Raw genomic sequence first — 24,906 nt, 5'->3', positions numbered from 1 at the left:
GTATGCATAGTACAGACCTTGCGGCGTAGGCAAAGAACTGGGGGACACGCTGCAAGCTCTGTTCGACTTCGATGAGGACGAGATGATCGTGTGACACATGGCGACACGATGCAGAATAGTGGTTCACTTGATGCTGCGTGAAATAGAGAATTTATCTACAAGAAGTAATTGTGCAAGAGCGTTGTCTGTACAGATATTGCTCAGCTTCAACTCAAAGTTCCGGTTTCTATGTAGGTATCCTTCTTCCGTCGCCCAGAACGTCGACATGTCAATTGTCTGCCGTGCAATTCTGTCATGCTATGCTTTGGAGACGGGTGTACTTGCCCATTCGTTGGATATGTCCGAGTCCAACCACCAACGTCCTTCGCCCCGAAAAGCAAACACAGACCTCCCACTGCCCCTTCCTCGCACAGTAATGACAACGCCGTCAACTAAGACACTCTCGATCACGGGATAGCCCGGCTCATCCCTCCACATCTCGACATGATCCCAGATACCCTGACGCACAATCATACCAGCCACTCGCAAAGCCTGAGCGAGGTCCCCTACCTCAAGAAGCATAATTTTGACATCTAGATCCTGAGCATGACGCAGAATGGCTGGGTAGAAAAGGTCGCCGATTGCGTCATCTTCATCCGATGTCACTCCGTCATAGGACCGTGGAGTACGCTGGTCTGGAGCGACGAGAGCAAGCTTCGGCTCGTAATGCCGGACTGAGCGGGCTGTGGTTGTGCGGAAGGCTTTTGGTGAGATGTATGGGGGGTTGGAGATTAGAATATCGTAGTTTCGCATCGGGCCATGGCCATGACGGGCATGTAGTGCTTCTTTCAACGATGGCGGTTCGTTCAGATTTTCGTTCGTATCAGAATCCCATAGGACATCGGCCGGATGGAAAGTGATAAAATCCGCGGCACCAGGCTGGGCGGCCAAATTCTCCTTGGCCAGAGCGAGAGCTTTAGGCGATATATCGACTGCCACAATCTCGGCAGAGGTAGTACTATCACGAAAACGTTTTCGAAGCTCGTGGTCCAACAGTAGTGGGATACATCCTGTGCCAGTGCAGAGATCGAGCACGCGCAGTCTTGGAGGAAGCTGACGTGCCAGCAGAAGACTTGCAAGATGAGATACCGAAGCAGCGGTCTCTGGACTACGAAAGACAAGAATCAGACTAAGGAAGAAGGGATGAAAGAATGGTGGCTACAAACCGTGGTATGAGGACGCCAGGACGACATTTCATCTCAAGATCTCCAAAGTACTCTGTCCCCAGTATATACTGTAGAGGCTCCCCTCGTGCTCTCCTGCGGATGTAGTACTCGAGAAGTCGCTTTCCATGCTCATTGCCTGGCTTTGTAGCGGCATGCTCGGCAAGCCATCTCAACTCATTGCGTGCTGAAGGCAGATCTCTGCATATTGGTAGCAATCTCACAAGTCGTTGGTCGATATGAGAAGCTTGCCTGATGAGCGAAGGCGAGATACGTGGCATGTAAGTGAATGTAGATGATGGGGAGAAAGGAAGTCACTTGCTGCCCCACTAGGTTTTATGCAGGGACCGTGCGCCACACGCCACACTACGTGACCACTAGTTGCCTTGACGGGCAATTAACCACACGACTTTCACTTACACGATCAAACACGAATCTTGCAACAGGCTCGATCACAACAACAAGATAAAAGCTTCGCACTCCACTGGACAACACACTCGGACTGCTCACACCTACACCACCCCACCACCGTCCGCCCACCATGAAGCTCACCTTCAAGGACCTCAAGCAGCAAAAGTTTACAATCGACGCCGAGCCCAGCGAGACGATTGGCGCACTGAAGAAGAAAATCAGCGAGGACAAGGGCTGGGAGCCGTCAACACAGAAGCTCATCTACTCCGGCAAAATCCTGCAGGATGACAATACCATCGAGTCCTACAAGATCGAAGAGAAGGGCTTCATAGTCTGCATGACCTCCAAGCCCAAAGCAGCTCCCAAACCCGCTGCTGCCGTCGCCGAACCACCATCCACACCCGCTCCCGCCGCAGCTTCAACCCCATTAGTGCCCGCCGCACCTGCCGCCGCACCGCCAAGTGGTGTCGCTGGTAACAATCCCCCCGCCACACCATCTCCAGCTCCTGCCGCCGAGGCCGCCGCAAACCCCGCCACATTCAACGACCCCTCGGCCCTAGCAATGGGCTCTCAAGGCGCCGAGGCGATTGCGAATATGGAGGCCATGGGTTTCCCACGCGATCAGATCGATCGGGCGATGCGTGCTGCTTTCTTTAACCCGGATCGTGCGGTCGAGTATTTGCTCAACGGGATTCCCGAGAGTGCGCAGCAAGAGCAGAGAGCTAGGCAAGCGCAGACAACTTCGCCTAGACCTGCTTCGGGGCAGCCGGCACAGGCTCCCGCAGCGCAGACGGGTGGGACTGGAGGTGCTCAGCCGACTGCAGGTGGTGATGAGCCGGTGAATCTTTTCGAAGCCGCAGCACAAGCAGGCCGAGGCGGCAGCGGAGGAGCACGAGGTGCCACAGCTGGTGCAGGAGCCGGCGCAGGAGCAGGAGCCGGTGCAGGAGGTCTAGCCGCCGCCCTCGGAGCAGCAGGAGCAGGCGCAGGAGCAGGCGCAGGGGCCGCTGGCGACAACGCCGGCACCCTCGACTTCCTACGCAACAACCCGCAATTCCAGCAACTGCGTCAAGTCGTGCAACAACAACCCGCCATGCTCGAACCCATCCTCCAACAAGTCGCGGCGGGTAACCCGCAGCTCGCGCAGCTGATCACGCAGAATCCCGATCAGTTCATGCAGTTGTTGGCTGAGGATGCGGATGAGGATGTGGCATTGCCGCCGGGCGCGCAGCAGATTTCTGTTACGGAGGAGGAGAGGGAGGCGATTGAGAGGGTGAGTCTTCAAAAACTTCAATGGATTGAGCAATGACCGAGAGGATATGCTAACGTGATATCATAGTTGTGCCGTCTGGGGTTCGATAGGGATATGGTTATCCAGGCTTACTTCGCTTGTGATAAGAATGAGGAGTTGGCGGCGAACTTCTTGTTTGATCAGCCGGATGAGCCGGATGAACCTGCTGCTTGAAGGACAAGCATTATGAGGAGTGATCGGGTTCATGATCGAATGACGAATACCATCGATGTCGAGACTAGGGTAAATGGTGATGCATAGCGGGCATGAACATTCGGGGGCGGAGGCTGTGTGGATTCTGGGCGACTTTGATTCGTCCAAGAAAATGCTCTCGGCGATCCTCGCGATCTAGCAATCACTACGAGAATATGGGTGGCTCGTCCCGTTACAGAATGGTTGCTGGCAGTAGATAGCGCTACCATTAGAACAAAACCATGATGCAATTCAAATCAAACTGCCTGTCCACTCCCGGCTGACGCTCATGATTGATTGCATCTCTTGGTGGAGGCCTACTTATGCCTTGCAAATCAGTATAGATATGTGGTGTGCAAAGGCGTGTAGATGTGCACATATGCATGAGTGCCTCAGGCGCGGTGTCGTACCTGCCATTCTAAGCGTGTGAAAGACGTGTGCGGTAGCATCATCCAACAGCTAGTCATGATATATCCAAATGAAATGCACACGATCCCTATCTAGTTACAGAGCTCTCGGGGGAATATGAGCTGAAAAGGACAATCGCCAACCACGAATTGAGCATACAACAGCATGGACGAAGTCGAGAACCCAGACCTGCCGGCGGCGGGCGAGTCGAGTCCGACGATACGACCCATTGACCAGGAAGAGAATGACGACAGCAGTCCGGTGGAGAAGTCTACCATAGAGGAAACAAAATCAGAAGCACCGGTCGACAGCGCCAACCCTTCTCCCATCACCCAACCGGTAGCAGCAGCTTCCAGCACACGACCCACCGCCCCCTCCCGCCCGGTCCTCAAACGCGAAACTTCCGCTCCACCACCCCAACAACCACCCCCTGCACCACCGACCCAGTACCTCGAATCTCCCGATTTCTCCTCGGACCCGCCTGACAGCCTCACCTTGGCGGATCTGAAGAGGATCAGAAGCACATTCCCCAACATTCAACCCCCGCCGAAGCAAGAGATACTAGATCATGACCAAGTCTACGACTTCACATACCAGGATGCGCAGTCCTTTCCCGTGGAACTGGAAGAATGGTTCACATATAGTGCTGAAGAGGAGCTCCGGCTGCGGAAATGCAAGGTCATATTCAATCAGGTCTGGAGGGCTGATGAGGTGGGTGCAGGGTGTGATTGGACTGAGGTTGGGGAGGAGACGAGGAGGTCGTTTCTGGAGAGGGAAATGGAGAGTTTAGGGGTCACACGAGGGATGAGCACGACTAGTCTGATGATTATGGTCTATCTCGCTCTTGGATGCTGGGAGGAGACGGCCGGACGACAGGCAGGAATGGGTTTGGAGGGGTTGTTTCCAGGTGGGAATGAGGGGGGTGGGAGGTTGGATGATTATAAGGCTAGTGGGATGCAGCTTCAATGGATCGTGAAGATGGTCAAGCTGATGCACGACTGCGGTGGGTTGAAAGTGGTGTATGATTGTCTGCAGACCTTTTCCGATCAGAGTTTTGCGGCTTCACCATTAGAGCAGAGTATGAGGAATGAGGCACAGCCGAGGCGGGGGGAGGAGAGTATGGAGTTGTGGTGTTGTTTGACGTTGATGTACCTCTTTATTGAGATTGCTCGGACGACTGAAGGAGTGGATGGGAAGGCGCTGAAGCAGGATATCCTTGCTTTGGAACCAAAACTCATCAACTTCTTGACACAAATCACGGCGAAGTTGAGATGGGACGACGTGGCTCCTGTGCCGCTAACGAAGATGCTCTTGCTGGCATGGAAGACGATCCTCGTGACATTCGGCGGAATAGCAGAAGTCGAGCACGTCAAGGCCTCTCTCCGCAAGAACAGCAGTTCAGAGGAAGAAGAAAAGGACCAAAGAGGTCAGCCGGTGATTACAGCCTCGCCCCTAGACTACCACCTCTTCCGACAAGAGATCAGCTCGAAATACCCAGCCTACCAACCACCACTCCCAACCTTTCCTCTTGAGCCGGAAAATAACAGTATTCTCCCACCGCTGAAACACGGGCAACCGAGCTACAGCAGCACCGACTCCACCTTTGGCGGCGCACCGGCTGTAGGCGCACCATCAATAATGCACCAACCCGTGCACATCGCCACGCCCGCTCCCTCACCGCCACCATCTCCAGCCGGACCAGGTAAAGCGGGGAAGAAACAGAATTACCAAACTAACCAGATGTTTCCATTCCTATACCCTCCACTCGACGAAAGCAGTAGCGAGTTAGGCGGCAAGGGAAGCACTTCTCTGCAAGATGCGCTTGTGGGCCGGAAATGGGAGGGCTCGGATGTCCCGAGTAGTATTTTGGAAGCAGCGGAGTTGTTCGCGAAGAGGATGAGGGCGACGAGGGGGATGCGGCAGCTTTGGGAGGCGAGGGTGGAGTTTATGAGGTTTGAGAGGGGTTGGAAGGGGATGGGGGACAAGGATCATGAAGAGACGGATGAGGATGTGGAGGGGTTTGAACTCTTGTCGAAACCTGCACCGGAGGAGACGGCTGAGCAAGGGGCTCCCCTCGGCTCAGATCCAGCAGCGCGGCGGACTGACGAGCAGAAGAAACTAGATGCCGTGCGCGACTACTACCGCGACTCCCTCCCTCACCTCCAAAGCCTAGTGATCGTGCTCCTCAAGGCCGTCCTCCAAAGCGTCACGGATCTGGTGACGAAGAATAACGGCCAGAATGGTCTCCAAGCCGGGATCCAATTCAACGATCCCACGAATGGCTTACCTAATGGATCCATGAAGCCACCAGAGAATGGCATGCATAACGGTGACGGCATCGAAAACACAGCGGAAGAAATGGACAAACTCCGCACACAGGAGATTGCCGCCAAAGCCCTTAGCGCAACCCTATTACTTTTATTGAAATGGTTCAAGGTGTGCCATGTGCTGCAATACGAGTACCTCACCCAATTACTGCTGGATTCGAATTATGTGCCCCTAGTGTTGAAGTTGTGGCAGACGCAGGAGATTGGCCGGGCGGTACATTTTAGGTTTGAGAGGGAGGAGAGGGAGTTTTTTGGTTGGTGTGGGATTAATGGTCGGAAGGCGGTGGTTGGAAGCGGTGATGAGGATGGCAACGGAGGTAAGTTCGGGGCAGGGGAGGGTGGGGAAGTGGTTGAAGGGGAGGAAAGTGAAGATGAGGCTGCGCCGCCACCTATAAGACGAAACAGGGAGAGGGATCAGCAGGCTAGTGATCCTTCATCTGCTGTTCTCTCCCCGGACGATATGATGGTCGAGGACCCAGCGGGAATGCTACAAGCAGATGGAACAACGCCGATACATCCCCCCGAAGTCGACGAGCTGGGTTATCCCACCACACCCCTCCCACCCTCGCCCTTGCGGAACTACAGCTGGCGCAACCTCTTCACCTCCCTCAACCACCTCCGCATCCTCCAGAAGGTCACAAGAAGGAAGACGCATAGGGCCTTACTCCTCGTCTCCTACAAAAGCAGCAATCACCTGAAGAAGACCCTCAAGATCCCCGTTCATGCGCTCCGCCTCTATACATTGAAACTCTTCAAAACTCAAGTCCCCTTCTGCGGCCGCAAGTGGCGACAGGGGAATATGAAGATCATCACGGCAGTCTGGCTGTCCGTCCCAGCCGAACTCCGCGACGACTGGCTCAGCGGCGGCGGAGGCGGAATGGGAGGAGCATGTGTAGGGGACGTGGACGGCACGGTCGAGGACGCCTTGCCACTGGAGCAAGGGTTGAGAAGTCTGACGCATTGGTGGAATGTTAGGAATTTCCCGGCGGCTATGGGGGTTGATGGGGCTGGCAACGGGGATGAGATGGCGGGGTTGGAGGGGTTGGAGGAGAGGGAGGGAGGGTGGTTTGAGAGGGAGTTGGAAAGGATGGGAGTTCTTGGATTGGGGAGGCAGGGGGAGGAGGGGTCTGAGGAGTTTGGGATGGAGGAGGAAGGGGGGATGAGGGAGGATGGTGGTGCGGGGTGGGGAGGGCCTATTGAGGGGTATTAGATGGTCGATGTACACTCTGTAATGTGGCCATGTTGGCTTGATTTGTCCGTCCATTCATTCACTTCTGTTTCTCATCGCATCTACATGCTCCATCAGGTCTAGTTTACAGGAGAGATAGCCGTTGCCAAGTGTTGCATTGTGGGGTTGGTGGGGCTTCGTGACTGATAGCAAGATATGGATGCAGGGCAAGCCGGTGCTAGCCATATGCCGATATGTTGCTCAAAACGACCTTCCCTTTCATCCCATGTTGTCGCTGGCCTTCATGTTCCTTCTGCCATAGGTGATTCATATGATGGCGACCTTCATGAGGACAGCGATGCGAGCGGGCGTTCGCGCCTCGACTATGCGAGCGAGCCCAATGGCTATTCGGCCTATGGCCTCTGCTACTACGCCTAAGAAGGCCACGGCGGCGGCAGCTATGCAGCAGCAGCCACCTACCGAGATGTTTGATCAGCCTTTCTTTCCTGGTAATTATCACTCACATCATTTCGTATGGCAGCTAACACTCCTCCAAGATGAACCATACGGCCCAATTGTCAGGACTTCAATCCCCGGCCCGGAGTCCAAGAAAGCCATCGCACATTTAGACAAGGTCTTCGACACCCGCAGTCTAAACATGATGGCCAACTACACCAAATCCCTTGGAAACTACATCGCCGATCTCGACGGCAACGTCTTACTCGACGTCTACGCCCAGATCGCCTCCATCCCAGTAGGCTACAGTAACCCGTCCCTCCTGCTGGCCTCAACAAGCCCCGCCATGGCTTCGGCAATGATCAATCGACCCGCCCTCGGCAACTTTCCCCAGCACGACTGGGCCGAGATTCTGGAGACGGGTGTCCTCCGCGTGGCGCCACCAGGAATGAATCAGGTATTTACTGCACAAGCCGGTTCTGATGCGAACGAGTTGGCGTACAAAGCAGCCTTCATGTGGAAACGCAGCCAAGAGCGCGGTGGTGCCGACGTCCCCTTTACGGAGGAAGAAATGTCCTCCTCCATGAACAACGCCCTGCCCGGTTCACCACATATGTCCATCATGTCCTTCGCAACCGGTTTCCACGGCCGCTTGTTCGGCTCCCTGAGTACCACCCGCTCGAAACCGATCCATAAACTCGATATACCCGCTTTCGATTGGCCGCAGGCACCCTTCCCGGCCCTGAAGTACCCGTTGGAGCAGCATATCGAGGAGAATAAGGCGGAGGAGCAGAGGTGTCTGGATGAAGCAGAACGCGTAATGACGACCTATCATAATCCCGTTGCCGGCATCGTCATCGAACCCGTGCAATCCGAAGGCGGAGACAACCATGCCTCGCCGGCCTTCTTCAGGGGTTTAAGGGAAATCACGAAAAAGCACAACATCTTAATGATAGTAGACGAAGTGCAAACCGGTGTCGGAGCGACGGGCAAATTCTGGGCGCATGAACATTGGAATCTGCAGCATCCACCCGATATGGTCACTTTCTCCAAGAAGGCGCAGACGGCGGGATATTATTTTGGGAATGATGAGTTGAGGCCTAATAAGCCATACAGGCAGTTTAATACTTGGATGGGTAAGTCCGACATACTCCCTCCCTTCACAAATCATCAAAGACGATGTCAGTTCTAACGGTGATGATTTACAGGTGACCCGGCCCGCGCCATCCTCTTCCGCGCCATCATCGACGAAATCGAGCGGCTGGATCTGGTGCGCAATACTGCCGAAACAGGCGCCTACCTCTTCTCCGGTCTTGAAAATCTTGCACAGCGCTTCCCAGGTGAAGTGTTGAATCTTCGTGGGAAGGGACAGGGAACGTTTATCGCGTGGGATTCGCCACGACGAGACGAAGTGTTGAAGAAGGCGAAAGGGGTGGGGATTAACATCGGTGGTTCCGGTGAGCGGGCTGTGAGGTTGAGGCCCATGCTTATTTTCCAGAAGAAGCATGCGGATATTTTCTTGGAGGGGATGGAGAAGGTGTTTAGCTCGTAGGCGGTAGATGTGTGGGGAGCGGTGGTAGACGAAACTATGATGATGTCTCGGTGGTGTGATTAGGTGTGTATTTGCTATGCTTCTTCGGTAACTGTAGCTTAAGGAGTGAGCTGGGAACGGGAGTATGGCGTTCAAAGGAAGGGGAGTCGGTAAGTTGAAGACGGAATGTCTTCACGGCCCAGTCAATATTCGTGAATAAAGCAATGATGCCAAAATACTTGGTCGATCTTCTTCTTCTCTGCTGCATATGCCTTCTCGTTTTCACTCGAGAATGTGAGGCTTGCATATTCAGCTCAGTACTTCATGTAGATGCTACTCTAGAGTCTATGATATAACCCAAGGTGCCATCCCAGCGAATACCAGAGCGAGAGGTCAAGGTCGCCTTCACTTCTCGCCCCACTGCAGCATAAACCTACCCTCCGCATTCCGATAATCTTTTAATCGCTCGACCACTTGATCTCCCGTCCTCGCCTCAACCATAATCCCCTCATTATTCTCCGCTATGAATCCCGCTTTCACAGCATTGTTCACCCACTTCAGCAAGTCCGTCCAGTATCCGTCCACATTAAATACCACAACTGGAAACCCATGAATACCCAGCTGATTCCAAGTAACAACCTCCATCAGCTCCTCCAGCGTCCCATACCCCCCCGAAAGCGCTACGAACCCGCCTCCAGCCCCACCAGCAATGACCTCCTGCGCCATCATCTGTTTCCGCGTATGCATATCCTTCACCACCGTCGTCCTCCCATAAGTCTTCTCATCGATCGTCTTCTGTGGATCACCCGCCGCGGCACCATTCTCCTGATAATTCCGTTCGAATTTCAGTAGTGCCTTGGGGATGATACCGTGTACTGCCGAAGGGCCGGAGAGGGAGACGAGGGTTTTGGCTACTTCGCCCATGATTCCTACTGTGCCGCCGCCGTAGACCAGGTGTATCTTGTTGCGGTGGAGGGCCTGGGCGAGGGCGCGGGCGGCGGCTAGATGGGCGGGGGATGTGCCTTCGCGGGCTCCGCAACTGGTACGCTTGTTAGCATGATGATGGGTGTTTTGAACAGTGTGGAAGACTTACAAGACGCAGACGGTGGGTTGTTGACTGGCTGCGGGGATGGGGGCGTCGTTCTTGTTGTGCTTAGCTCCATTGTCACCGTTCGTCGTCGCCATTGTGTGGGCTATAGTAAATGCTCTAGTGATATCAATATGTCATCTGTATGGAGCAGGAAGAAATGCGCTTCTGATCATATATTGGATCATGTGTTGAAAGCTAGATCCGGAACACCTGACCTTCAAGAATGTCTTTCCCCGGCTTACCGTTCAGTCAGTCTGCTTTTGTCTTTGTGCAAGGCGTACTCTCGGACGTCGAGCATTCACTAACAAGACAAGCGACCAGCACGTGATCGGTCGCTCGAGTGGATGGCAGATGTCGGACGTGCCGCCACGAGCTGTCAAGAGCATTCACGTCAAACGCAGCCTTGCGCGATGTCCGGCTACTTCCGTAGCTCGGCTAGAGAGCTCGAAAGTGCCGATCTGTCACAGACGCAAGCGGTAGGCTTGCAAACTCTCTCATCATCATCATCATCATCATCTACATGTCTGTCTTTGCTTGCCCTTGCTTGCCCTTCTCGTCGACATGACCATGCAGTGGATGTCTGACTGCAGCCGACTGGGGTCTGGAAGCAGGCGAGCGGCAATCGCGACCTGGTAATCGGGCAACCTGAGGTCATACAGTATTACCACGCATCCCACGAAATCTGCAGTTCATAATCTATTCGATCGACTTTGCCGTGCTGACAGCAGGGATATATAGTACCCAGGCGTTCCGGCTTGGGAACTGCCTGCTTCGACTTCATCTCGTCCTTGGCCAGCAACGAACGTTGCTTGCACATCCATCTCACAAGCTCACACTTCTGTTCGTTTGCTCCTGCATACAGCATGTGTCATGGCCATGCCTGATACCGCCACAGTTCTCCCGTTACCATAAACTCAATCTCTGAGTACCGAAACAGGACGTCCGGGCTAACATTTCGAAACCTCGCGAGCACGGACCCCTGCTAAGGCTGCTGGATCGACAACCTCGATGGCGTTTACCTATTGTCTGATCCTGGGTGCATTTGTTGCAAAGTTGCTCTATTTCCACCTCTTGCGATGGAGGACTGTAGAGTACTACCTCGGCACACACAAAATATCCAGGGATTCTTTGGTGTTCACCGGCTGGCTGCCGAGGTTTCTCTCTCTACAGGACTGGAACGATGAAGCATTCCGGGTAGAGCTTTTCGCAGACTGCTCTCATACAAACGGGTGACTCCACGAACGTCACCGCATTATGCGCTGGGGCTTGGGCATGATGTGCCCATGCCGACTAAGCCAACTACGGACATGAGCATGACGACACTCACCATGCATACCCAAGAGTACTACAGTCCTATGTCATCACATTGCAACCTGTCACATGAAATTTACCACAAGATAAACCCGTTGATGTTTCCGAGGTAAGACTAGGTTGCATAGTGGATCAAGCCCACGTCTACCTCGGCCACGGACAGTATCTTCATGGAATAAGCTCTGCATCTCGCTGTTTCAGCCGTATATCTCCACTCCCACGGGCATGAGCCGAGTCATGGGGCCGTGAAGTATGGTCATTGGTGCAAGAGATCGACATGATTCTGGATTTGGTAGTTCCAGAGCAGTAGCAGCGTAGATATAAAAAGGGTAGGAAACTGGCTCAGATCGTCCCCCATCCACAACTATCCCCCATAACCACCTTAACTTTACCTTCACCACTCCCAAGCCAAGCAATTCAGACTCTCAAGATGGCCCCAGCAAAGACCTTCCTCCTCTCCCTCCTCGCCGCCACGGCCTCAGCAGTCGCCGTCGAGCGTGCCGCTGCTTGCTCTGCCTACAGTAAGATCATCCATCACTCGCCCACCCTCTAAGACCATCCTCTGACAATGACACAACAGCCCTCATCGACACCCGCGGCACAGGCGAAGCCCAAGGCCCCTCAGCCGGCTTCCGCACCATGAACTCCCACATCCGCTCCCAAGTCTCGGGAGGCCAGGAGTACGATACTGTATACCCTGCCGATGCCAGTCAGAACTCCGCATCTGGTACTGCTGCTGTAAGTATATCCACCAATATAGTATTCTAGACCTACTGAGTGTGCACTGACGATACACATCTCCATGCAGATCGTCAACCGTGTCAATAGCGGCGTCGCCGCCAACCCAAATATGTGCTTTATCCTAGAAGGCTACTCGCAGGGCGCGGCCGCGACCGTCAATGCCTTGTCCCAACTCACTGGTGCTTCGTTCACGGCTGTTAAGGGTGTCTTTCTGATCGGTGATCCGGAGCACAAGTCCGGGTTGGCCTGCAACGTGGATCAGAACGGCGGCACGACAACCAAGAATGTCAATGGTCTTTCTGCCTTTGGCTCCAACGGTATCCCTAGCAATTGGGTTTCCAAGACTCTTGATGTGTGCAACTATGTGAGTCTTACAGGAAGGATGCGTAGCTGGATGTGGAGACTTGTGCTGACTGCCAGACAGGGCGATGGTGTCTGTGACACTACCCACGGCTACGGCATCAACCAGCAGCATCTTGCCTACCCGACTTTGACCAGCGTTCAGAACTTGGGTACGACGTTTGTTGTTGGTAAGCTGAGGGGTACTTCCTAGATGCAACGCATGATGAGAGAAGCCGGACAAATGGGACGAACACATGCTGGGAGATGATTATCATTTGGCATAGTCATGCAGAACAGAAATACTGTCACTCTTTGAACCGGAATCGTGCTTTGCTTATTCCTGTGCTCGATGCTACTTCCTTGAGTCGCCATCGTTGCCGCTATCGTCGTGAAAATGACTTTTTCATATTTGTCCTCGATCTCATCGTCTTGGGTCGCCATTGTTGATTACCTGTCATGCCGTGACGAGCAAGCATTATTCAGAATTGGTTTCGGAAAGATGCTCGATCGGAACAGCACGAATTTCGATCTCGCGCAAAAAACGAGACACGCTCCACCACCCATCGCGTGCTATCTGGAAGGCTGGTCTGCATAGTCGCTCCTACATATATGAGCCCCAATCCTTCTCGCGGCGGTGACAAGGTGTAAAGCAAAGACCTGGCGATGGTGGAGCCCCTGAAAGATCCACGTATTCGAGAGTCAGGACAACATCATGTTCATTGTTCTTCGGCTCCCGCGTATGCAAATGCAGCTCCTGATCCGTCCATTCGGGTGGACTGAAGACCAGGCCGCATTGGCGTTGCTCTAGGATGGAGCACAACTTGCGATGAGTCGGCTTGATTGTCTCGTCGAAGCAATGTTTGCATTTATTTTGCCGACGTGCGGAGTAAAGGTATTCCCTCTCCGGAAGCGGAGCCTATGTTCGAACTTCGTGCGATTCCTTGCTTGCAGTAGTATCGATGAAAGCGCCCAGAATGGCGGTCATCACATGCACAGAAATCAATAGATCCTTCCCAAGAATCCTTGCGATTGTCGCCAGCGCACCTGTTCGCGCTCAAAGTGAACGTAAACCCGTGCATTTCTGATGGGTTATGGCACCAGAGCCTGTAGCTATACCTCTGCATATCTAGAATCCTGTGAGGCACCGTGTAACGCAATGCCTCAGGGTTCCAATATTCACTCGGTCGCACGACGATATTTTCGAGTCTAGTCTCAGGCACTTGGCTTTCCCCGATACGCAAAAGCACGCTGTACTCCTGAGTCCTCCAGTAAGATAGTGCCGGTGTCAACTTCGTGAAATCCCGGTGTAGAGTGATATCCTTTGCTTTGAGCTTACTTATATGCGAGCTTTGAGTAAGGCACAGCATCACGTCCCCTCCACACAGTCTGGTAAGGACGATGCCGTCAGAGGCGCGTTCCATAATATCAACGCAAAGCATGAAATGGAAAGATCGGTAGAGCTTTGAAGTATCTGCTCCTGCAAGCGAATGAATGCATTGCCTCTCTCGCCATACAATAGCGGCATATTAATGCCGAAGAGACCAAGGAGGCAGTAAGCCTCGTCCTCAATACGTGTTGTGTCCCTCCTCGAGGCCCAAGACATGCGCTGCGCGGCGCTATAGTCTGATGGAGATGCGTCGCTGCTTAGGAGTAGCAAGGGTAGAAGGCTCGCCCGGACGACAAGCATCTCAACCTCTTTGAGAGAGCCAAAACAGGTCCACTGGCGCGAATAGAATACGACTCGTCGTGGTGCTATCAGTTCTTGCAAAGTCCAGCCTCGAGTGAACCATTTACTCGCGATGAATTGATCATGCCACTCAGGCTGAGCGATCGGTTCAGACGAGGGAACTACAAGCGTCCCGTGTTCCAGCTCCTGTATCTCCGACACATAGACTCGGCCAGAAGAGACTGGTTGTACCCCATCTTCTGGTGGTCGGCCTACCTGATCAGGTGAGGTCGATTGTACCTCATTCTTCGATGGCCGGCCAACGTGGCTAGATGAGACTGTTTGTACCTCATCGTCTGGTTGTCGGCGGGTACTCTCCACCATAGATTCGTTGAGTCCATCAACGTCAGCGAGTTACACATAGCAGATCTGTGCCTCCCTACACCAAGCATACATGGCGTTAATGGCCTCTGAAAGCTCAGCGCTGCTGCTCTTATCTATACAGCATGAGTCGATCCAGATCCAATCATACCCATCCTTTCGTGCCTGACGGCAAGTCCCTTCGAGCTTGCCACATCCCTTATCCTTCTTGACGTGCTCTAGATCGTCCTGCTGCATATCGGCGAAAAAGATTTCCTCCTCATCCCAGGCGTGCGACAGTATGGCATACTTAGGACGTTTTCTGTCATCGACGAAGCTCTCAAGCATGAGAGACTCGGTGCTGATGAGTCTCATATCTGTGGTGGATGAAGATTACATCGTTGATTATGACGTACTCGTTGTACTTATATCTCAGGCTGGGGGGCCATACAGACAGCCTCGTGCTATTGCCATCACCGCAAGGCTGCGTGCTGCGGCCCCGAACGCCACATGCTGTACTACATTGAGTACATCAGCCGAGAGGTATGTCTCCTCAGGCAAATTCACAAAGTCCAGTCTGTTCGCTCTCAAGCCTTCTCTAGACTCCCAATGCGGTTGACACGGAGAAGGAAATATCCTGTGTCAAGGACATGATGGTGTAAATTGATACTCCGTCATCCCATGCCCAGCCAGACGTTGCGATTGCGTCAGGACCGACGGCTCGGCTGCCACGCGAGTCGAGGCTCTGTGCACTGGAGTCTCATTTGCCTGTCACAAGCATCTACATTGGAATTGTCCAGTAACCAAAGGGCGGTATTTGGCGTTGATAGGATACATCTACGCTTGCCTAATCGTCGTGTCCCGCCGTGAAGAACGTCGGTGTTCCAACACTGCATCAGAGCATAACGAGGACATTCGACCATCTTCATCCAGAGCTTCGATTATGGCACAACCTTGGGACTACATAGCGAAGATCGTGTCGCTAGGTGACTCCGGATCAGGCAAATCGAGTGTACGCCTCCTTTACATCTCTTACCTCAGCACCCACGCTGATGACAAGTAGCTGACCATCCGACTCTGCGAAGGCCGCTTCGTCTCCCACCACGATGTCACCATTGGCGTCGAGTTTGGCAGCCGGGTAGTACCTGTAGGCCCACCAGCGAGTCTCGAACACAACATCAACAATCCCGTCGGATCGTCACAAACACCAAAGACCACATCCCCAAACGATGTACGACAGAAAGGCAAAGGCGAACCGGAGCAGAAGCACATGAAGCTCTCACTATGGGACACAGCCGGCCAAGAAACCTACAAAAGCATAACCCGCTCCTACTTCCGCGGTGCCTCAGGTGCCCTTCTCGTCTTTGATATCACAAGAAGAAACACCTTCAACTCCGTGACATCCTGGCTCCAAGATCTACGCCAACTAGCCGAAGACAACATCGTCATAGTCCTCGTAGGCAACAAATCCGACCTCGCGCCCTCTAACACCATCACCGAAGGCGACAGCAAGAACAAACGCCAAGTCACGCGGCAGGAAGCGGAAGAATGGTGTCGGCAGAACAAAGTGATGCAGTATCTTGAGACCTCGGCGAAGTCAGGGGAGAATGTTGAGAGGGCGTTTTTGGAGGTGGCGGAGAGGATATATCAGAATATTGAGGCGGGAAAGTATGATTTGAATGATCGGAGGAGTGGGGTTAAGGGGCCTGGTGCAGGGGGTGGTGGCGGTGGGGCGGGGAAGACGGTGAATTTGGGTGGTGGCGGTGGTGGGCCTAGTGCAGTGATGAAGAAGAGTGGGTGTTGTTGATTGTGTAAGATACATATGGGATAAGAGCATGGCGCGTGGCGTTTGATGTGTTAGGCTGAGTTCCATAATCATGGTCCACAATTCCAGGTATCGCCTGCTTCCAACCCACTACAAATGGCTTGTCCGCCCTCACGAGCTCCCTCTACTGGATAGTACCATGACTGGCCCGAAGGCGTACGTAAGCCATGAAATCAGGTACTGCATCGAACGACGGTGAGCTATACTGAACCCATGAGTAAACTGTGTTTGCGAGCGCGACTGTGTGTCTGTCCTACCTGGCCTGCAGACTCACTTCCTCACGACGTTGCACACCTTCAAGCATCACTTCCGCCCTCACTTGCTGCGAAACCTTCCACTTGTCACACGCGATCGCCTTGACCAGCATTCTACGATGGTATAAGTATATGACTCCCCCACTGACCTTTCTCTACCATACATCCACCACAACTCCAGCCATCATCTGCTCCCGCCAACTTGGCCCTTGCACAGTCTATTCATCCCTTGACCACACACACTTCGACACCAGCCAACATGAAGCGTACATTCGCCGACATCTCAAGTGCCGATACGACCAGCGACGCCGAGCACCAAGAATCGGACGAGGACGAAGATGGGGCGATCCAACCCTACGATGCTGTGCTCCAGGAAAGGCTGCCCGAGTCACCCGTCTATTCTACTACATTCCGAGAGCTGAAGAACCACATAAAAAACTTCGTTGACCTTCTGCTACGGCCCATTCAGGAGACAGAGTACAGGAACGCAGTCATCGGCGGTCTGAAGGAAAAGGTCGAGAAGCGTAGCAAAGGTGGATCTCCCGAGAATGTCTGCATTGCGTTGATCGGGCAGATGGCAGCGGGTAGAGTATCGAACGCATCGGTGGCAGATATCTAGCTAACATCGATCAGGCAAAAGCTCGGTCATCAACTCTCTCTTAAGTATTGGCATTATTGCCCGCCAGGTACGATAACAGATATCTTGATATTGCTATTCGCGCTGACTGCGGACAGGGCGATGGTAGCAAAAGTTGCACTTGGGTGACTCAAGAGTTCTGCTACAAATTCCCCACTCAGACAATGTCGCATGCAGCCCAGGTCCACTTCTTCAATCAAGCAGAGCGCCACGGCATTATCAAGGCCCTCCTCGCTGACTACCACAATGCATCTACAACCGACCAAGATGCCAGAGGCGAAGCTATTGACACTGAGCAAAAGTCGGCAGACTTCGCCACCATGAAGACGACCGTGGACGCCTTCTGTGCATTGTTCGCGGAACATCGAGCCTTTGGTACTACCGAGGAAGCACGCAAGACTCTGGGCACAGCTACTGGACCTGACGACAAGGCTTTACTAAGCAGGCTCTACATGTGGGCCGATACACTCGTGCACAACGCACTCAAGGGTCGTGCCAGCGTCTTCGAGGAGGCATCGACGCCTCAATCTCTCCTGTTCCAGCTCGGCAAGTTCTGCTATACTGTAGGCAAATCTGATGGCGCACCACAAGCAAGTCTCTGGCCATTCATCAGCCACATCAAATTCGGCTTGGACAATAGGCTCCTGCAGCACGGCATCAGTCTCCTAGACGTGCCTGGTCTGTCGGACACGAACCGGATCCGAGTTTCGAATGCGATGAGGCATCTGCAACGGTGCACGCATGGCATGGTCGTTGCTGAGGTCTCCCGATCGGAGGACGAGGGTTTCATACGGACCAGCTTTGTCAAAGGCTTCCATGAGAGAGGCTCTGGACGCACCATGGGCATCTTCACTTACGCCGATGAGATTGATGAGAATACGGAGGTGGACCTAACGGCACGGGAACAGGAGCACATAGCCAGGATCGAAGACAACATGCTCGAGATCGACGAGGAAAAGATCAAAGTCAGTCGCCTGGTCAAGGCTTCAAAGAAAGCTCAGAAGTGGCAGTATATGGCTCAGAAGGCGGAGCTGGAAGGATCCTATCGCCGCGCTGAAGCAGAGACGCTGGAGATCCGCAGTAAGGCTCGCAGTCGCGGCGTGATACAAGCACTACAGACCTACTACGGTGAGCTGACGCCCGATCCACTCCCACTCCCTGCATGGTGCGTTGGCAACAAAGCATACAAGAAGCACCAAGTTGGCTACAAGACGACCGATGCACACCTTCCGACCCTATCTGTCGAGGCGACGAACACCCCGGCGGTTCGCAAACATTTATACCTCATCCCGGCCGAAGGTCTCATCAACGAGACCAAGAATCTCGTCAAAGTGCAGATCCCGATCCTGCTAAGCTGCTTCCAACTCTTCGTCAACAAGACACATATGGCGCGCCGGGACGAGATCGAAGCCATCGTCCTCAAGCCCCAGACAGAGGTAATCGAAGCCGTTGATGAGCTGTTCAAGGCGATCTGGAAAGACGTGAAGAGGCACGTTCTCATGCCGTACAAAGATGAGGAGTACAAGTGGACCCGCGATGCCAAGGCCATCGTAGACGGGTGGGCGATCGCCTACGATACTGGGACCCATCTGGCCATGCTGAAGAACAAAGGTCGACGGAAGGGCAAGGGCAAGAATGCGATGGGGATATCGTGGTGCTACGAGCTGTTGGAGATCAACCAGGCCGAGGTGGAAATCTTTCACCGCGACCTCTCGGACGCCTTTCGAGAGTACCCAAAACAGATGGTCAGCACGTTCGAGGGGTTGGTGCAGGAGATGGCCAACGAGATCCATGGTAAGCCTGATGCATGTACCTATTGTAGAATACTACTGATCATCCCCAGGCGATCTGCATCTGCGTCTCCTGGCTCTGAAGCCATTCCTCGACTACATCCTAAACGAAAAGCAGCATATCGAGAGGCTCGTCGACGACATCGTCCGCTCACTCCGACGCGGCTTTGGGTAGGTGCACACGCTCTTTCCAGTCTTATACCATGCTGATCCATCCCAGTAACTGCTTGTGAGACTCGTTCAACGATCTAGACGACTGCCACCTCGTCAAAGCCATGGACCCAGTCTTCACCGAATGCGCCCTCATCAGAGGCAAAGTCGGCACACCGCGCGAAAGGCTGGAGAAGTTCGAGGAGGCCATCACGCAAATGGGTGATGGTGTCTGGCACAAAGCTACCATGGGCTTGTCAAACCAATTCAAGCGTGTGCTGCGCGAACACACGATACAGCTCAAGAGCACTATGATGGCGTACTTTGCCAACATCCACAAGAACTTCAATATGCTTTGTGCTGACCCGAATGTCAAGGACGAGGCGGAGGATGAGCTACGTGAGAAGCTGAAGAAGAGTGTTATCACGGCTGAGGAGTTGCTGGAGAGGGAGATCAAGCCGCGTATGGAGGTTTGTTTGGGGAAGTCGGAGCAAGGGTTGTTCGTGGAGCAGGAGTAGTATGTGGATTGGGGAAGGATGGGGACAGGCGTGGTTTGGGAAGATGGGGAGGGCGGTTCCAGTACTCCATTTGGAGCATACCAGTACATCTGAAAGGCAGCCACAGTCCTGTCAAAGGAGACGACATGGCCTCTTCCAAGCGCTGGTTGAGGAGCTTGATACACCGAGATGGCACTGATAAGCATCTAAAATCCCACGACATCGTTCCTGCAAATGTAGTCATCGGCCTACTAGTCATATTATATCGGCTGATCACCCAAAAGATTATGTCGTGAGGTTGCGTCCGCACGCATCGCTTCTCGAGACGACATCTCCGTCCAACAAGCCTCTTGCTAACGCGCTGGCATCCTCCAAGTAATTCCCAATCTGCTCTGACACGTTCGAGAAGCGAACGATCCTTAACGTGCGCCTACTCGTGCCCAAGCCGTTTCATGCTATGCGCCTGTCGTCACAGATCGTCGCCACACCATGGATTGTACTGTAGTAGAAAGGACAATGCCACTAGACCGAATCGCGCAGGCTGCATAAACCTGGCAGCACACGAAACTGTAAAACAGGATCCCTGCTCTGGTACAGTACAACGGGCAACGGCTAGTCCAAACCTTCCATTCAGCCTCTCGCCATCCGCCTGCCAGCCTGCTTTTCGTGCCTGCTTGTACATTGTAGATCTTCTAACAGGCCTTGCGACACCTTGAGGCGCAGCATCTCGTCAACTACCTTCGTACAACCTAACCCGCACTCTACGATAATCCTTCTATATTTCTTCATCAGCAACGAAGCATCGTATAACGTGATCTCCATCCCGCCCTCCACACCAATCACCATCCAGGCCAATCTCATTAAACAGCACACTAAACCCATCCGTCCTGGAAGGCCCGTGTCCCCGTCTCGCGACAACCGCTGCGGCTTCCTCGAGTCTCGCAAGGCTTCGTGCAACGGTCGGAACCCAAATTCCTCTCTCTCTCGTGTCTTGAACCAGGCCAGGGAGGCAGAGCAGATGAGGCCGCGCCTTGACTACTGACTACGACCCGCGAACATTCATTTGACTGGCGACACCTTCATCTTCATGTACTGAATACAATAACACGCCTTTCACGACAACACATTCGCTACGCTACGCCATCCGATCACGCCATTCACTTCCAGCACGAAACACGAGAAACCAAAACCCAATCCAGGCGCGTGGAGGAGGGACTCGAGGACTTGAGTGAGGGACAATCACAACCACCACCATGCCGAACCAATTTTACGGGAGGTTCCAATCCTTTTGCGCGAACGCAGGCAACGAATACGCAACCCTCCCCGTCTGCAACCTGTTCAAAGAGAGCCCAGCGCGAGGCGGAAATGGTTTCGCAGACGGAGCATGCAATCTGGTCGGGATTTCGCTGAAAGGAGGGACACAACACCTAGCGAACTTGGGCTCGATACTCTTCGCTTTCATAGCGATTCTGGTGTCGCTTATCTTGTTCTGGCGGAGTGATAGGAAGAAGGCTGCTGTGGGACGGAGGTAGGTTCATACCATGGAGGTGAGATGGAGTGAGGAGAGTATACGGGCTAATATATGATTGCTTCGTGTGCAGGGAAATGCAATTCTTCCTCGTCGGCTACATCATCATTGAAATCTGCGAGATCTTCACCGTCGGCGGCTTCCCACTCAATGGTGCGGTCCGGAGGGCCTTTTCAGCAGTTCACATTGCCGCAATCGTCGCAACACTATGGATCCTCATGATGAACGGAGCCGTAGGCTTCCAACTTATTGACGACGGGACAATCGTCTCCGTCGGCCTCATCTTCGGCTCTGCGGCGGCATTGTTCGTGGGGACGGGATATATCGCTTTGGATACTGGGTTCTCATGGACGAATTACTGGGTTCCCACGACCACGGCGCCGAATCAGGCCTATGCGCTTTACACTCTCTATCAACTCGTCCCGTTAATCTTCCTCGTGGTTTTCTTCCTGCTGGAGACGATATTGGTATTACGGGTATTGGGTGAGGTCAGGCCAATGAGTAAGTACAAACCAAATTCAACACTTCCATCGCGAATGCACTAACATGATACCAGTCTACCTCGTCAGCGCCGCCCTCCTCTTCGCCATCGGCCAAATCTTCCAATACGTCGTCAGCTCGCACATCTGCAACGGCACTAAGGGAGCCATCAACGGCGGCATGTTCGAGACGCTGTTTACCTTACTTGCAGTCGTCTGCATATGGGTCTTCTGGTCGAGCATAACGGAGGATGATTGGCCGAGTGCGCCGCCCGGGGGGAGCACGTATACCTAAGCTTAGCTCTGCGTATTTTGCTAGTGTGTCCTGCGTTCGAGCATGTGTATGATTGAGTGAAGCCAGGAGGGTCGTTATATATGGGGTGGTAGTGGTAGATACCTTAGGGCCTGAGGGTGGGTGGATGGAGGTGGAGATGGATGAGGCAACAGTGAGCACCAGAAGTCACATGGGCTACGAGGGGTTTATACTGCTTTTGATGTGCATGAAGCGTTGGTGTTGGATTGTGTTGTTTTGAGGGAGCTTAAGATACCACTTTGAATAGTAATTATTACACCTTTCGCCACCGAAATCAGAAAGCGTGTTTTCCAGCAAATGAGAGCCAGTGCGTCGTGTTGTCTATTGCACTCCTGATCTGTTCCAGGGCGTGTGAAGATCTCTCCACTAGGTATATGTATGAATGTATTGACTTCCTTCCATCTTTACTGCACCCCAGTCAAACTCTCAGCGGACCCTTGCATGTGTTCAATGTGAGATCTAGAACCTAGGATTACGTACGTCCTGTATCCTACTACACAACCACTTCTCCAGCTAGTCTTTGATGTCAGCGGTATCCACCTGGGCTCCAAAGTGACTACACGACGCCACACCACAGCATTCAAACCGAGGACGCATTTTTCTCCCAGTGGCTGCGCCTAGAGCGCAAGCCCGCTGAGTAGCATGGACGATGCACTTCCAATGTCCTAAACTCACGCCGCTGCAATCGCGCTTCGTCGCTTCGTTTGCGGCGCTGCTGCTGTTGGGATTGGTGTACTGGTCGCTTTCGAATCCGCATTTTGCTTATGCGGCTGAGGTGGAGGGTGGTGGGTTGATGGGGGAGAGGGATGGGGACGATCATAATTGGTATCGGATAGAGGAGCAGAGGCTGCGGGAGGATGGTGTGGATGTGGGAGGGGGTGGGCAGGAAGGAGTCATGGAGGGAATGTTGGAGGCAGTGTTGGAGGCCAGAGCAGTAGCGGCCACTGCGATCAGCGACAATAACGCGCCGAATAATCTCAACATTGAGCCGGGTGGTACTACAGTATGGTCGTACTCGGAAGCACTGTTGACGAGCCCGGCGGCACCGAGCACGCCAGGTCTACCCAGTGAGGTAGGTGAGAAGCGTAGTCTGGACTCTGCGCATGCCGAGCTGCGCAAAAGGCAGGATAGTGGCGGCTCCACAACGATATATGTCTCGATCAATACGTGTCTGCAGCCTACATGGAACGGAACAGATCAGCAGAGCGATGCTCCTCCTCAGTTGACCTTGTACGTCTCCTCGGGCGCCGGCAACGAGAATATTGGCCCGAACGGACAGAACCAGGTTGTGCAAGAGCTATCAGAAGGGTTCGCAAACGTATCAGTCGTGGCGAGCGGAACATGGTACATCGCCGTCAGCGCACCCACCCTCCCTTCAGGCTACGTCGGGAGCTGGAACTACGAGCTCGCGGTATCTCACGATGCCTACTACCACTCCGCCGACGAGGAAGACCCAAATCTGTTCTTGGTCGACACAGACCAGCATTCTGCCCTACTCGTTACGAACAACCTTACGCAGCAGGACTCAAACTCGACGATCTTCCAAGACTGGATGGACCTTAGCACGCCTTTCGTCATGTTCGCTGCCAATGTCAACAACACTGCCATGTTGGGTTTGCAGAAGTCTTATTGTGCTTGGGCGAAGAGTGGTCAGCTTGCTGCTAGTCAGGATGATCCGCAGGGAGACAATACGGGGGTACAGATGGGTATGATAACTCGTGGACTTGGGAATAAGCCGAAGGAGCAATTCTATGTCACGAACTTGAACGCTTCAAGTCAGTACGTTGGTATCTTGGCCGAGCCTGGCAATTCTACCAAATCTGGCGCAGGTGTGGTAGGAGGAGGTGGCAAAGTCTGGTCGCCAGTCATCTGGCAGACTAAAGCAGACGGGAACTGCGCCCTCATGTTCAACCTGACATTCTGCGACGAAGTCGCCTACGCCGTCCCCAACAACCCAGTCACATTCAACACGACCAGCACGACCGGTGGCGAAGACGGCATCGACCGACTCCGCCACATCTACGACAACTACACGAGCTACTACTACCAACAATTCAACTACAGCCTCCAACAAATCCCCTGCAACATCTCCTCCGACGCCCAATACTCGACCATCAAAAATTGCACCGACTGCGCAGCCGCCTACAAACAATGGCTCTGCGCCGTCTCCATCCCCCGCTGCGCCGACTTCAGCTCTGACGAGACCCGCTACCATCCCAGAAACATGGGCCAGTCGTTTCCCAACGGCTCCGCGCTCCCCTCCGACCTCTTGAATACCCAATACACACCCATGTCCCGCGCCCCGACCCTCGACGGCACACCAGCCTACTCCCAAACCTACCTCTCCTCCCTCGCAACAAACAGCTCCCGCAACCCCATTTTAGACGCCCAGATCCTTCCCGGACCCTACCGCGAACTCCTCCCCTGCGAAGACCTCTGCTTCTCCCTCGTGCAATCCTGTCCCGCAGCTCTCGGGTTCGGGTGTCCGGCTCCTGGTCGCGGGTTAGAAGCCGGGTACGGGAAGCGGAGTCCTGATGGGGCACTGACGTGTAGTTATTTGGGGGCTGTGTACGATATTAGTGCGGCGGGGAATGTTTTCGCGCCGGTCTTCGAGGCGCTGGCGATTGCGGCGTTGGTGGGTTTGGTGGTCGGGGTTGTTTAGTATGCGACTGGGAATTGGCGGAGGCAGGGTTTCAGGAGGAGTTTGAGGGCGCAGGTTAGTGTGAAATCTTTCAAGGAGAAGGTGAGGCGTTCGGGGAGCGTGGAGGTGAATGGGTTGGGGTTGTGAATGGGTATGCTGTGGTGTTTCACAGGTGTCTGTACGAGCCGAAAGGGAGGGTTGGAGTTGGCTTTGTGAGCGGGACTTTTTTCACCTATCTTGGCGCTAAGGGCCATTGGGTTAGGCTTGCGGGCTGGCTGCTGCCTATTTCAGCTTTTTCC

At 53.7% G+C, this 24,906-nt stretch overlaps 11 protein-coding genes across 11 annotated transcripts; 8 read left to right on the top strand and 3 right to left on the bottom strand.

The window, feature by feature from the left end:
* Positions 1-297: 297 nt before the first annotated feature.
* LTS14_010107 (uncharacterized protein) lies at positions 298-1,483 on the bottom strand (the record flags this gene model as incomplete). Its single annotated transcript, XM_064842784.1, has 2 exons — positions 298-1,147; positions 1,206-1,483. The coding sequence occupies 2 exons, from the start codon at positions 1,481-1,483 to the stop codon at positions 298-300; spliced, it is 1,128 nt and encodes a 375-aa protein (XP_064689604.1).
* Positions 1,484-1,743: 260 nt separating this feature from the next.
* Positions 1,744-3,075, top strand: RAD23 (UV excision repair protein rad23; the record flags this gene model as incomplete). Its single annotated transcript, XM_064842783.1, has 2 exons — positions 1,744-2,883; positions 2,950-3,075. The coding sequence occupies 2 exons, from the start codon at positions 1,744-1,746 to the stop codon at positions 3,073-3,075; spliced, it is 1,266 nt and encodes a 421-aa protein (XP_064689603.1).
* A 591-nt stretch (positions 3,076-3,666) lies between these two features.
* Positions 3,667-7,038, top strand: FAR11 (Factor arrest protein 11; the record flags this gene model as incomplete). Its single annotated transcript, XM_064842782.1, has 1 exon — positions 3,667-7,038. One exon carries the CDS (start codon positions 3,667-3,669, stop codon positions 7,036-7,038), a length of 3,372 nt encoding a protein of 1,123 aa, XP_064689602.1.
* A 289-nt stretch (positions 7,039-7,327) lies between these two features.
* On the top strand, positions 7,328-9,004 carry UGA1 (4-aminobutyrate transaminase; the record flags this gene model as incomplete). Its single annotated transcript, XM_064842781.1, has 2 exons — positions 7,328-8,588; positions 8,661-9,004. The coding sequence occupies 2 exons, from the start codon at positions 7,328-7,330 to the stop codon at positions 9,002-9,004; spliced, it is 1,605 nt and encodes a 534-aa protein (XP_064689601.1).
* Positions 9,005-9,388: 384 nt separating this feature from the next.
* On the bottom strand, positions 9,389-10,168 carry LTS14_010103 (uncharacterized protein; the record flags this gene model as incomplete). Its single annotated transcript, XM_064842780.1, has 2 exons — positions 9,389-10,022; positions 10,077-10,168. The coding sequence occupies 2 exons, from the start codon at positions 10,166-10,168 to the stop codon at positions 9,389-9,391; spliced, it is 726 nt and encodes a 241-aa protein (XP_064689600.1).
* Positions 10,169-11,814: 1,646 nt separating this feature from the next.
* Positions 11,815-12,678, top strand: LTS14_010102 (uncharacterized protein; the record flags this gene model as incomplete). Its single annotated transcript, XM_064842779.1, has 4 exons — positions 11,815-11,905; positions 11,965-12,122; positions 12,193-12,489; positions 12,550-12,678. 4 exons carry the CDS (start codon positions 11,815-11,817, stop codon positions 12,676-12,678), a joined length of 675 nt encoding a protein of 224 aa, XP_064689599.1.
* Positions 12,679-14,547: 1,869 nt separating this feature from the next.
* Positions 14,548-14,868, bottom strand: LTS14_010101 (uncharacterized protein; the record flags this gene model as incomplete). The annotated part of the gene is given in 2 exon segments (XM_064842778.1): positions 14,548-14,572; positions 14,588-14,868. The coding sequence occupies 2 exon segments, from the start codon at positions 14,866-14,868 to the stop codon at positions 14,548-14,550; spliced, it is 306 nt and encodes a 101-aa protein (XP_064689598.1).
* A 568-nt stretch (positions 14,869-15,436) lies between these two features.
* On the top strand, positions 15,437-16,300 carry LTS14_010100 (uncharacterized protein; the record flags this gene model as incomplete). Its single annotated transcript, XM_064842777.1, has 2 exons — positions 15,437-15,505; positions 15,557-16,300. 2 exons carry the CDS (start codon positions 15,437-15,439, stop codon positions 16,298-16,300), a joined length of 813 nt encoding a protein of 270 aa, XP_064689597.1.
* A 531-nt stretch (positions 16,301-16,831) lies between these two features.
* On the top strand, positions 16,832-19,667 carry LTS14_010099 (uncharacterized protein; the record flags this gene model as incomplete). Its single annotated transcript, XM_064842776.1, has 5 exons — positions 16,832-17,156; positions 17,206-17,258; positions 17,308-19,003; positions 19,053-19,170; positions 19,310-19,667. 5 exons carry the CDS (start codon positions 16,832-16,834, stop codon positions 19,665-19,667), a joined length of 2,550 nt encoding a protein of 849 aa, XP_064689596.1.
* A 1,232-nt stretch (positions 19,668-20,899) lies between these two features.
* LTS14_010098 (uncharacterized protein) lies at positions 20,900-21,948 on the top strand (the record flags this gene model as incomplete). The annotated part of the gene is made up of 3 exons (XM_064842775.1): positions 20,900-21,174; positions 21,248-21,675; positions 21,731-21,948. The coding sequence occupies 3 exons, from the start codon at positions 20,900-20,902 to the stop codon at positions 21,946-21,948; spliced, it is 921 nt and encodes a 306-aa protein (XP_064689595.1).
* Positions 21,949-22,615: 667 nt separating this feature from the next.
* On the top strand, positions 22,616-24,628 carry LTS14_010097 (uncharacterized protein; the record flags this gene model as incomplete). The annotated part of the gene is made up of 1 exon (XM_064842774.1): positions 22,616-24,628. The coding sequence occupies one exon, from the start codon at positions 22,616-22,618 to the stop codon at positions 24,626-24,628; it is 2,013 nt and encodes a 670-aa protein (XP_064689594.1).
* Between the last annotated feature and the right edge of the window lie 278 nt (positions 24,629-24,906).

This window comes from Recurvomyces mirabilis, assembly GCF_035927965.1.
Source record: "Recurvomyces mirabilis strain CCFEE 5264 chromosome Unknown scaffold_37, whole genome shotgun sequence".
Classification (NCBI taxonomy): domain Eukaryota; kingdom Fungi; phylum Ascomycota; class Dothideomycetes; order Mycosphaerellales; family Teratosphaeriaceae; genus Recurvomyces; species Recurvomyces mirabilis.
Note: the sequence above shows the minus strand (reverse complement) of the source record. Positions and strands in the feature narration are given on the sequence as shown.